This window comes from Lutra lutra, chromosome 7 (assembly GCF_902655055.1).
Source record: "Lutra lutra chromosome 7, mLutLut1.2, whole genome shotgun sequence".
NCBI lineage: Eukaryota > Metazoa > Chordata > Mammalia > Carnivora > Mustelidae > Lutra > Lutra lutra.
This window is the reverse complement of record NC_062284.1, coordinates 110024057-110037266: the sequence shown is the minus strand read 5'-3', so window position 1 is coordinate 110037266 and position 13210 is coordinate 110024057. Positions and strand designations below refer to the sequence as shown.

At 41.0% G+C, this 13210-nt stretch overlaps 1 protein-coding gene across 1 annotated transcript in view; it reads left to right on the top strand.

Moving 5' to 3' along the window:
- Positions 1-2490: 2490 nt before the first annotated feature.
- KCNH5 (potassium voltage-gated channel subfamily H member 5) overlaps positions 2491-13210 on the top strand; it is a 336334-nt gene continuing 325614 nt past the window's right edge. Inside the window, exon 1 of the mRNA XM_047739277.1 lies at positions 2491-2652. Within this exon, the coding sequence (XP_047595233.1) occupies positions 2580-2652 (73 nt within the window). The 5' untranslated portion in view covers positions 2491-2579. The remainder of the gene's footprint in view (positions 2653-13210) is intronic.

The window sequence follows — 13210 nt, the reverse complement described above, 5'->3', positions numbered from 1 at the left end:
AAATATATATATGTATATATTTATACCATAATATATATAGTCTGCCTGTTACCACCCCAGTCTGTGAATGGCTCATTAGTCTAGGACCATGGTGTGTCTGTACCTTAGGTTAGTCCCTACACAGTTATGTAAGACCCATGGGGGAGGGAGGAATCCAATCCTGTGTGTTTAAGAACTGCCTTTCCACTTCGCCCCGCCCCTAACCCACCCCCAGTCGCCTGCAGGGAGGGAGCTGGAACCTCAGCCACATCTCTGACTCCTGTGAGTGCCAGGCAGATTAGATGGATCAAATGCGTGCCTGAGTCCCTTGTTATTTAAATAAATACACCCCAATGTATTTAGAAGACGTTCTAGCTGTAGGGGAATTAACTTGCACCACCAGCAGTACTCGAGTAGAAAGCTAAAATAGCCTAGTGTTATTCCAGAGTCTCTTGATTTTTTTTTTTTTTTTTTCAGAAGGAATCCTAGCCCAGCAAACTGGTCTCTGCCTTGCGTCAACCTTCAGGGTTTACTCAGCCACCCAAGGTAAATTTCAGAAATGAGAGGAGGAAAAATGCCCTATGCTAAAACCGGGATCCTGGTTGTGTATTTATGTGCCTCTCGGTAACAGGCAGTGCCTTTCCTCCCTCCCCCGGGTGCGCTGGAGAGACAGTGATGGAAAGTCTAGGCCAGTGGTTGGTAATCTAGGGGTTTCTAAACGAAGTCTGACATCTTTCCTCTTTCCTTCCTGCCCAAGGCAGGAACTGAGTAGATGTTTCCTAGGACCCCAGCTTGAGGATTCAAGTTGCTTTATAGCAACTTAGCCTTGATCATTTCTAACAAGGGTAACCTAGCATATTATGACCCCAGCAAAAGGGGACGCCCCCATACAACTGTCCTTCGCTTCGACTTCTGGCCGTGCTGCAACGCGCACTTTTTGTCCTTAGTCCTTGAACCTGCTTAGCAGTCATTCTTTCTGGGTAGGCCCAGTGGAGCCTCCCGAGGGGAAGCTTTAGATCCGTGCTTCTGCTACTTGAGCGAAAATGCATCCTATTTACCCGGAGGGCTTGTTAAAACAGATGATTGGCCCACGACCCAAGTGTTACTAGTTACCTAGCTTTGAGGTAGAGCCCGATATTTTGCATTTCTAGAAAGTTCTTAGGAGATGTTGCCAGTTCGGGACCACCTTGAGAACCACTGCCTTAGATAAAGGAAGGTACCTTGGCGTGAGCTCCCCCTTTTCCTTCCATCCCTCCAGGCTACATTCGCATTTATGCCATTTCCCCTTCTCCGGGTAGTTTCCGGCTTTTGGACTCTGTATTCTAACGGTTCCACTCCGGTTCTGAGCGGATGGAGCGTTCTTAGAGAAGATTCCTGTCCGCCTCCCCTTGCCGCTACGTTCCCACCACCTTTAATGTTTTTCCGCCACAAATGCTGTCCGCCGCACTCCCTCTCTCTGGTGTGAATTATTCACCCACTTCCTCTCTCTACTTGGATTAAGTGCAACCTTTCCCGCAACTTAACCGGGTAGCGGGACTCGCCGCTCGCCTCCCGCGCTCCGCAGCTCTGGGGAGGCTACCCGCGCGCCAGCTCCAGCCGGAGGCGCAGGGGCCATTCCCGCTCTCTGCGCGCAGACCCTAACTGGCCCCTGCTCCTGGGCGTGGGGCAGGGCGGGTGCCTGCAGCTCTTCTGTTGAGCCTCGGGCGCCAAAGCCCGGAGGGGGGCGGTAGCAGCGTCAGGTGGCTGCTCTGCGTCCCCGCGCGCCTCCCAGTCAGTCCCTGCTCGGCGCTCAGCCTCTGCTGGAGCGGGAGCTGCTCGACACCTTCGCCCTGACAGCAGCGTCTTCGGGAGCAGCCGGGGCTCGAGACCCCGGCGGGAGGAGCTGAGATGTAAGCCTTCCGACTACCCATTGCTCTCTTTGGCATCCTGCTCGCTTTTCACTTCCTCTCCCGCTCCGTGGCCCCATTGGACAGCGAACGTTTGCCTGGATCTCCGGGGAGAGAGGAGCGGCCACCGGGCGCACAGCCGGGCAGAAGTTGGACTCAGCTGGGCAGCGGTGATCCAGCTGCGCGGGAGGGGTGGGCCAGGGCAGGAGGAGAGGAAGGCTCGGCAAAGGGGTCCGGATCTGGACTGAGAGGGACTGGGAGCGAGGGCTTGAGTTGACACTTCCCGCTCCCCGGCCCCGGGGCGCGGGGCAGCGGGAGAAATGCTGAGTCCGCGCCCAGGCGACCGCCGCCGCGGCAGCAGCCTCAGCAGCAGCTTCAGCATCAGCACCCGCCGGACAGCGACAGCGGGGGCGGCGCAGGCGCACTGTGCCCCGCGGAGCCTGCAGTTCCCGAGCCCCGTGTGCGGCACCGCCACAGTCTGGGCAGCGGCGGCCGGGGGAGCGCTACTACCATGAACTGCCTGGTCCTCCTCCCTAGAGCTGCTCATCCGGGTCGGGCTGGAGACACAGTCAGGGGACCCCGTCGCCGCCGCCGCGCCCCCACTTCTTTCGACTCGATCTTCTCCTCCACCTTTTTCTTCTCTTCCTCTACCTTCTCTTCCTGCATCCCCCCCTCCCCCGCCGCGGATCCTGGCCGCCGCTCTCCAGACCCAGGATGCCGGGGGGCAAGAGAGGGTTGGTGGCACCGCAGAACACATTTTTGGAGAACATCGTCAGGCGCTCCAGCGGTAAGAAGAGTTGCAGTTCAGAACACCCCCACCTCCCTCCTGCCCACGCGCTCCCCCCATCCTCCCCATCCCATCCCTCTTCTAAGGGGGAGAGGGATGCAGACCGCCCTACCTGGGTGGCTTCAGTTACTAATTGGATCTGATTTGGGGTGGGGAGCGGAATAAGGTGGTGGAGGAAAGTTAGTTGCATCCCCTCTCCAAGACATACTCATTTTCCTCCCACCTGTCCAGAGCCCAGAAAGGGAGGAAGGGAAGAGAGAGCTGGTGGGATGTAGGTTCATCTGGAGAATAAAGTTGAGTTTTGCCTTGATGAGGGATATATTTCTCCTTCATCCTTTCCCCACATTCTTTCCCCAAATCGACTTCAGGGACTGGTCAAAGTCATAGAGTTAATCTTAGTGGAAGGGTTTCCCTCAAGTTGGGAATGGCTGTGAAAGTGGCTACTTAATAAGATTTAAGTCTCTGGAATGGCTTTTGGGCCCAGTGAGCACTGCTGAAAGGAACCTTGTGCTGGGGAGAGTAGTTGGAGTTGAACCTAATAGAGTCAGTGCTTGAAAAATGGGAAGGCAATTACTATGGTTAAGTTCGTGTTTTAAGTTTCTTCATTTAATTTTTTTTTCATTGTGCATTGGTCTATGTTAATCTATATGATATATTTGATTTGACTTAAACAGGAGAAATGTAAAAAGGAAGGAATAGCTACTGTGCTTTTAAAGTAACTAGAGAAACAATTCTTAGACATGCCATTCTACTTTGCTACTGATTGTAAGTTTTTCTTGCCCTAAAGTGTCTTTAAAATCCCATACATTTATAAATCCATTTCCTCCAAGATATTCTGAATCAGGATCGTTATATAGATCACATTTTAAGACCCTCTAAACTTTGTGTGTGTTACTAAAATCTACATCTTTCATGTCTTTTTAGTTCTTGTATATAATTTCCAATTTTATAAGCAAGATATATAAAGCATCCTTTAAAGTTTTTTTCTTTTAGAGGCCTGTTATTTTATTTTGAGATCTCTTATTTTGAGATCTCTTATTTGGAGAAAGAAGGTATTTCTGCATATTGATTACAGTAGAGCAATGGAAATACTGTATGCAGTTCCATAATTCATTGTTGACTCATTCATTGAAACAATATTTATTTGGGTACCATATACAACAGACACTCTCCAGGGTCCTTGGATAAAAGAAATGGTGAAAACACTTCTGTTCTCACGTGGGTAAGAGAGGATCACACTAAAAAGATAATAAAAAAAATACAATTATACTTTCCCTGAATTGGTTGACTAGATTATACTAATTCTTAGATTAGGATCTCTTCTAAAACTAGGGTTGCAAATATTTCCCCTGATTTGGGGACTATCTGTATTTTAGTGTCCCAAGGTATTTTTCATAAATCTCTGCCATGATATTTGGTTTTAATTCGAAGCTTATGACTTTATTACTCACACTTTGGTCAACACCTGATATTATACAAGTCTAGAGCAGACTTTTTGGTTGAAAAAGTAGCTAATGGTCTCAGTTTAATTAAAAAAATCTATAATATTTTTTAGCTATTCCAGTGTGATTTCAAATGTTTTTGATTCTTTATGATAATACAAAAAACGAATTCATAACAGTAGGCAATTTCTTGTGTTTATACATTACCTTTATGTATATTAAGTGAAGACTTAGAGTACAAGGGGATGTTACTATTAAAACAATCCATTTGGGAGATTTTAAGTTTATTGGGATCAACTAATCAAGATACAAATATTTTATTTGAGCTTTCTTATCTTCTTGGGTTATTTCAATTCCGTGCAGTTTGGTCTGTGAGAGGACTTTTCAGAGAAGGCCTTAAAAAATAAAACCTACAGACTCTCTGTTCCTCTGCCTGATAACCAGAAAGAAGATGAGAATTCCTTGACTGAAGTTGACTAATATAGCATCTTTGGTTGAAACTTCCACAGATTGGAACCATGAGCCAGTTTTTAGAATATCTTTTATTGCAGATATACAAGAAATTAACGCTTTAACTTAATGTGGCTTAGAAATATCTGCTTCTGGGGCACCTGGGTGGCTCAGTCATTAAGCATCTGCCTTCAGTTCAGGTCATGATCCCAGGGTCCTGGGATCCAGCCCCTGCATCAGGCTCCCTGCTCAGTGGGAAGCCTGCTTCTCCTTCTCCCTCTTCCCCTGCTTGCATTCCCTCTCACTGTCTCTCTTTCTGTCAAATAAATAGATAAAATCTTTAAAAAAAGAAAAGAAATGTCTGTTTCTGTTTTACATTTACCATCCAAATTAATGAATGTTCTATCTTTTTGACACCTCACCTGTATAAGTGCTTCATTGGTCTAATGTTTCTTTCTGTGGGTAACAATACCAAGTGCAAATGAAAACTGATCTGTTTTGGCATTTAAAATATCACTTTTCATTGCTTATGGCTAACTTTTGATACCACTACTCAAAACCTCTGAGCTTCATTTGAAATGTGTTGGACATGTGAGCTAAGTATATGCACATGTGTAGGTAGTAAAAACTAGAAAGTCTCAGTACTACTTTTATAGGAAGAACCCCAGAAATTGAGAATTACAGTATTAAATTGGTCTGCACATTCATGTGGGAGTATCCCACAGTTGTTGCCATTCCTATATAATTTGGCAGAGAAATAGAAAAATTCATTCTGAGAAATTGTTTAATTGAGACTAACAGAGAAAACTCTCTTCAGAATTCTCACAGATGAATGAGGTTTGTCACATTGAAGATTTCATTATTCACTAAGTTAACCACATTGAAAGTGAAGTGTTGGCAGAGCTTTAGTGGAAAAGAAAGAAATTGAAGAAAGATAGGCTGGGGTTGCCTATTTACCTTTACCCCATGAAATACTTCTCTTTCTGATACATCATGTTCTTCTTATGAAAAGATCAGGTCTTTTAATGACTGTCAGATGAAACAGAAACTTATACAGAGAGACGTATGGAGATAAACACACAACCATTCACTCAGATGCAAAGATGGAGGTACCAGAAAAAACTCTCTCTTTCTCTTTCTCTCACATACACACACACGAAGAGGAAAAGAGAGATGTGGAAAGTAACAGAAATACAGAAAGAGAGATACAGAAGTGGGGGAGGATATCAGATTGGAAAGACTATTAGACCCAAAGAAAAAACATCAGACACTTATTTGTCCATGGCTATTACTAATGAACTGAAATCTCAGCCAATTAGCCATCCACCGGAGAACTTCTTGATGACGTGGAACAAAAATACAGAAGTGGGGGAGGATATCAGATTGGAAAGACTATTAGACCCAAAGAAAAAACATCAGACACTTATTTGTCCATGGCTATTACTAATGAACTGAAATCTCAGCCAATTAGCCATCCACCGGAGAACTTCTTGATGACGTGGAACAAAAATACAGAAGTGGGGGAGGATATCAGGTTGGAAAGACTATTAGACCCAAAGAAAAAACATCAGACACTTATTTGTCCATGGCTATTACAAATGAACTGAAATCTCAGCCAATTAGCCATCCACCAGAGAACTTCTTGATGATGTGGAACAAAAGAGCATAAAGTGTGGTCTATTTGGATGTAGCTTTGAAATCGGAGCACTTCCTAATAAAGTTCCTGACTCTTCAGTTGCAATTTCCCAGATGAACAGTGCCGTGTTCGGTGCCCTACAGTGACTCTTGCTTCTGTTTGCTGATTCTTTACACCTCTTGAGATTGGATTTTTATTTTCCTTACTTGGTTGACTCAGTTTGTTATGGGGAAGCATTTCAGCACTTTTTTTTTTTTTTTTTAGATTTTTATTTATTTATTTGACAGAGAGAAATCACAAGTAGGCAGAGAGGCAGGCAGAGAGAGAGGAGGAAGCAGGCTCCCTGCTGAGCAGAAAGCCCGATGCGGGGCTTGAACCCAGGACCTGGGATCATGACCTGAGCCGAAGGCAGCGGCTTAACCCACTGAGCCACCCAGGCGCCATGGGGAAGCATTTCAAATTGTTACTAGTGATTCAAAGTCTATAGAATAAAATAATGGGGGCTATTGAGTAGGATGGATACAAACATACTTTATGGCCAAATTCCAAAATGGTACTAGTAGGGAATTCCTCTTTCTAATTTTAAGATAAAGGACAAGATCAATTTTAGATAAATAAAAGGAACTACAATAATTCTTAATATATGATTCTAGCGGATATTGTCTAAGAAGTTGCAAAGGTCAAAAGTATAAGTGTATTAATAAGGTTTAGATACATTTTGACCAGGAGGTTCAAAATGAGTTGCTAGGAACAGAAAGTTTGGAACTAGTTCATTACATCTGTGAAATAGCTCATAGAAGACCTCAGCCCAATGTACTTACTGATTGAACCCGTATCTGATACATTATTAGAATGTCTTCCCTTATTTAAATTTCAATTATTTATGCACACTATTCATCAGTGTACATCGGGTTGTAGGGAGCAGTAAACCTGTGGGTAGAGGGTAAATGCCTGAAAGAAAGCCAAGGGTATTTAAGAGTTATAGGTGAAATTTTAGATTCAAACAAAGTAAAACAAAACAAAACATTTCCAAGGCCTTCAACCTATGTCTTTGGGCAGCACATTTTATTTGTAAGTTGTCTTTGGTTCCTTCACAAATAAGCGGAAATGATTAGTGTGTGACAGTGAACTAGGAAGCCATTTTGAAATATTATACATCCCAAATTTAATATCTTTTTATTATAATTTGATTATTGTTCTTTAATATTTTAAGCATTATAAAAAACTAAAAACGTTTTTCTCTTTAGAGGAAAAAAAGGGGATCAGGAAAGAAGAACACAGAAACGGTTGTATTTTATCAACCACTTATCCTGTAAGAGAAGAAGTTCAATGTATTCGATTTGCCATTACAGCTTGAGATGTTTATGTTGTACAAGCACTTTCTTGACTCAGTCACCTTTTACAGAAAATCTGAAATTATTTTTTTGCCGTAATTAACATTTGTAAAAACTGAGATCTTTAAAGGGAAACTATAGGAGAAGAAATGGAGAACTAGTGATTTAAAAATAAAGCGGAAAAAAAAGGGTATCACACCTTTTTAGTAGTGTCCAATGTAAAAAATGGTGAAGACATGATTTTTTTTTTTTGCTATAATGTTCATGATTTTTTTGAGAGATTTTCTTTAATATCTAAACTGCTATTCAGGAGATAGTGACAACCGCGTAGTGTCTGAGGCATTGACTAACCCAGGTCTTACAATGTATCACTTTTGCTTTTAGTACATCATAGAGGTTGAAATTATACTGACCACTCCCTGAATTATATTTATAAATAAGGTAGCAGATTGTCTCTGGCTCTAGAGCCCACACCCTGTTATGTAACAAATAATGCTTTGCTGACCAGAATGCTGCTTATCCCAGTTCACTCTTGTCTTCTTCAGAAATTGTCCTCTTTGTCTGTCTTTTGCTTGATTCCAGGAGTAGGGGTGTGTAAGAACCCCATGTCCCCAGCTATCCTTTAACTGTCCTATTGAAGAACCATGTAAGACACTATATTTTTTAATAGAAGAAAGCAACTGTGAATATTTTCATTGACAACGACCGAGGAGACTTCCAACAAGAAATCCTTTAGTTTAGTTAGTATTCTAACTATTACTATTAGTATTACTTCCACTATTAGTGATGGGTGTTTGCTAACCTAGAGGAACAATGCTTCTACGTTCTCCAGTGACTGGCCTAGGAAAAGGTATTGTTCTCCAAAGCTCTGTAGATAGTATTTACCACAAGAGGTCACTATAGGTTCTGGCACAGGTGAACCAAGTGCATGTCTTACTTTTTCTGTTTTGGTGATTTTTCCCTCCAGTTTGATTGGAGGTTAAAACCAATATAGTTAATCGTTACTCTTGGAAGAAGATATCTAAAATATAACACGTTTAGGGAAGTGAAGTGCAAAAAAAAAGTATGCATTTCTTTTAATTATTGTAGTCTTATTTTAGTTGATGGCGACCAACATTTTGTGACAAAATAAATTGGTTATTAATGAAAACAGTGTATGTAAAGGAATATATTTAAATACACTTTAGACTAGTATAATATTTACTTTAGCAGATGAACAGAACTTTATTGTAATAAACCATTTTACTGTGGTGGTAATATACGTGAAATTAAAAGTTTTGCAGAAAAATGCCATATAAATAATGTCCATATATATTTTCTGTTTCAATAAAGTTTTTCCTCTGCCAGATGTCTTGATAGAATTCATATTAAATCAGTGAAGTAGAATCAGTTCCTGACAGTGCTTTGATTTTACTGAAAGATAGTTCATAGATTTGAAGTTATTTTCCTAGGATATTGTAGGATTCTAGTATTTTGATGTTATCCAAACTTTTAAAAGAAAATACAGAGCTAGATCAAATATTCTCTGAAGTTTCCAAACTTATTAAACTTTCCCCAGAATATGGTGGGGGATAATACTACTTTAAGAGGTTTTGTTTCTTGACAGTCAGCAAGTCTGAATCTTGATTTCAGGAATTTCTTTTTCTTTTTGGTTGGGTTAGAAACCAAATATTGGGAGGGGCTTCAAAATGTCCCAAACGAGATTAGTTTTAATTGGAAAATTAAAATATTTCATACAGCACTTTTATGAATAAAAGAGATATGTTGTGAAATCAAGTAAACATGAATAACAAGTTACAAACCAGTGGAAATCATTATTGTGGAAACTGAAGTCAAAGACAGTGGTTATGATGTGCTCTAAGAAATGGACATTTATAAAACATTTTCCTTTACCAATAACGGAGTAGTATTTTTAAAAATTCCACCTTAGGTTCTTGTCACACACACAAAGGAAAAAGAAAAAAGTATGTGAGGTGATGAATATGTTAAGTTGATTGTGATAATCACCTCACCATGTAGACATTTGTGAAACCATCAAGTTGTATGCCTTAGATACATACAATTTTTATTTGTCTATACCTCAATAAAGTTGAAAAAAATCCTCATTATGTTTCACCAAATACTCTCATTTAATAACAGATATGGCATGACTACTTGTCATCACTAAAGAATGACTAAAAAGAATCTTGGAAATATTCTCATTTTGTAAAATATACAAGTTAATATTGGAAATGCTTAGTCTTGGAATATTTAATTGGATGGTGGAAGTGATACTGTTGAGTGTGAATTTTAGGCATTATTTTAGTTTTTGGTTGTATGTAGTACTATTACTAATAAAGAGACATTTGTATATATTTTAGATAGTAGTTTCGTGATACATTAAGTTTTCACATGGAAAAGGTAGAAAAATTGATTAAAGATCAATAAAAACCTTAGAAAGGAAGAGAGGTTGAAAAGCTATTTGAAATTTTGTTGAAATAGATTTCTTTGTTTCTCAGGGTCTGGTACCATTAGAAAAATACAAATACTAAGTATGAAGTCCTATTGATTTCAAAAGGTATGGGACTTGAGACCTGAGCTTAGGTACACAGTAATAGCAGTTCCTAGAGGCAATGACATATAATTAGAAAGTCACGAACGTGTTGCTCCTTAATGATGTGGGTCATACCTCACACGTACTTTTACATTGTCCACCGTGAAGAGCACATAGCACCAGATACTGGTTGCTTTTTGACTTTGTCTCCTAAATCAAACAAGCCTATAATTCATTTTTTCCAAAACAGTGCTGATTACATCTATTAAGGAAGCTTGTGTAAGTGACTGCATAGTTCAAAATATTTAGACAGTGGGTATATCTGAAAGCAGAAATTGCCTTGTGTAGGGCAAATCACATGGGGCTCATGAGAGCCGAACACGTAAGGGATCTCACACTTCTCTCCTATTCCAACCTGACGTACAGCTAAAGTATTTCCTGCTGCTTTTGTTCTACTCTCTATGGGCTTAAAAGCTAGACTGTTTTGTACCAGAAAATAATATAGAGATTTATAGATTCTAGTTAAATTAAAAAAAAAAAAATAATTTCACAGGGGCGCCTGGGTGGTTCAGTGGGTTAAAGCCTCTGCCTTCGGCTCAGGTCATGATCCCAGGGTCCTGGGATTGAGCCCTGCTTCGGGCTCCCTGCTTCCGGCTCTCTGCTCAGCGGGGAGCCTGCTTCCTCCTCTCTCTGCCTGCCTCTCTGCCTACTTGTGATCTCTGTCTGTCAAATAAATAAAATCTTAAAAAAAAAATAATTTCACAGTTAGGAGAAGGCAAGTTTTATCCTTGGGAATCGATTCTTAACCAGTTTAAGTATCTTGAGTATCTTGAATATCCTTGAGTATCCTTGAGCAGCAACTTGTAGTTCTGGACAGTGTCCCACAGATGAGAGAAAGTGGAGTTTGGCTTTTTAGAGATGGCAGGGCCCGCCTCAGATCACCAAGTTTGACTGAAAATCAAACAACTCACTTGGGTTGAGGGGAGAAGTTAATCTTTATCCTGATCTTTTTCTGTAAGCCTTTTCTGTCTGCTGGCATATTTTGGGAGGGGGTGGCAAGTTAAAGTACAATAAGTTTAGATTCATTTATTTATGGCATTAGGGGATAGAAAAATTCTTCAACAAGGGTTGAATCGCCTGACAATAAAGTGCTTCCCAAACAGCTCCCATCCTTTTGCTTGACCCTCATATACTCGTTTTAGTTACTAATTCATTAGTGAAACAAAAATGTATTGAGTGTCTCCTACGAGCTGGGCACTGATGTACTGGGGAGTATAATAAACACAATGATAAAAATAATGCTCTTTTTTTTTTTTTTTCCTGTGAGAGTCAGCGTGCTCATTGGTTAGGAGCCACAGGCTTGCACAAAAGTCTTGGCTTCAATGCATACTAGCTCTGTGACTTATTCATAGCTAGTTTTCTCCTCGGTAAAATACAGTAAGGAGTACCTAGTTTATGGTGTTGGAATGAGGATTAAAGGAGTTAATACATACCTAGTAGTGAGACAAGTGTCTGGCACGTAACAAAGATTTTGTCAGTATCAATGTCTTTAGTTATTACGGCCATTTAGAAGTTTTAAATCTTTGAAAGCACCATCTGTAGTGGATGTCTTTAATTCTTAGTCACCATTTCCTTTTGCACCTCTTTCAAGTAATTTCGGTCTGTACTGTGATGTCAGAATGTCCTAGAAGATTACAAATGAGTATTCCTGTGACTCCAAAGGCCTTTTATTCATCTGTATTTTCTGACTTTGCGGGATTTGAGACTATGTTCCACCACCCTCTCCTCATGCTTGTTTGTCTTTTGGATTTCATGACTTTGCACTTTCTCTAGCCCTTTGTCCTGGTTTCTCTTTCTAGTCCCTTCCTATTCCTTTCCTGTTCCCGCTCTCCTCTCTCCCTTGCTCTGTCCCTCCCTTCTCCCCGAAGAGCACTTGGTCCTGCAGGTTCAAACTTCAACCATCTTTCTTACACATCTTCACCATGCTGTTCAGAGCCAAGCTTTCCTCTGTCATAATGGAAACTGTATCCTCTCTGAGTCCCAGTTCTACATTTCCAGTTGCCTACAGAATGCCTCTTCTTGTATTTCTCACAAGTAATCTAAACCCCAGTGGTGACCAGAATTGAAGTTATCATTAGTTTTGGCTTCAAACAGACTAACTCACTTTGCTGTCTCCCCGTCTCTGTCAAAGGCGGCTTTAATAGTTTAGTCTTTCAGCAGGATCAGACCTGTAAATTAATAGAGAACAAACTGGGGGTTGTCAGAAGGAAGGGGGATGGAAGGATGGCAGCATGGGTAAAGGGGAGTGGGAGATACAGGCTTCTACTTAGTGAATGAATAAGTCATGGGAATAAAAGTTACAGAATAAGGAATAAGGAATAAGAATAAGAATAAGGAATACAGAATAAGTTACAGTCAATGGCATTGTAACAGTGTTACATGGGGACACCACACTTGTGGTGGGCACAGTGTAACTTACAGAGAGGTTGAATCACTAAATTGTACACCTGAAACTAATGCAACATTGTGTGTCAGCTATACTCAAATAAAACAAATTTAAAATTTTAGTCTTTTAGTCTAGAAATCTGAGGGTCTTCTTTGGCTTCTCACTCAGTATAATATTGGTCTTCCTAACCCAATAATCAGTCCTTGGAGGTAAGACTTTTCCCATATACTTCTTTTGTACCCCCTGTAGGTACTGTGTGCAGAGTAAGTAAATTCATGCGGATTGATGGCAGGGCATGAAACATGTTCACAGCTGACATCATATGCAGCCAATATATACAAACATGATGGACCAAAGAAGGAATTATAGGTGGAAAGGAAAGAGTTGCTTCATCAACTGGGCTCAGACCTCTATATGAGGAATGAAAGGTGTGATGCATTCTCCTTATTCGTTTCTAAAGCAGTTTTTCTCTCTCCTAGAGCAGCCACAGTCAGAGTAACTAGCAATCTTTCTGAGACTCTGTGGGAGCATTTCTAAGGCTCAGAGAACAGAGCTCTCCACCGAGCAAAGGCATTTCCATCTTGATAACACAGACTCCTGTCCTGGCTCTAGCCCTTACCCACGGTGAAACACTGGGCCTCTCTAGGGTTATAAATACTACCTTGAAAGTCAGTGGAAAGGCTCGGCAAAGCCATAAAGGTAATGGATCTTGCACTG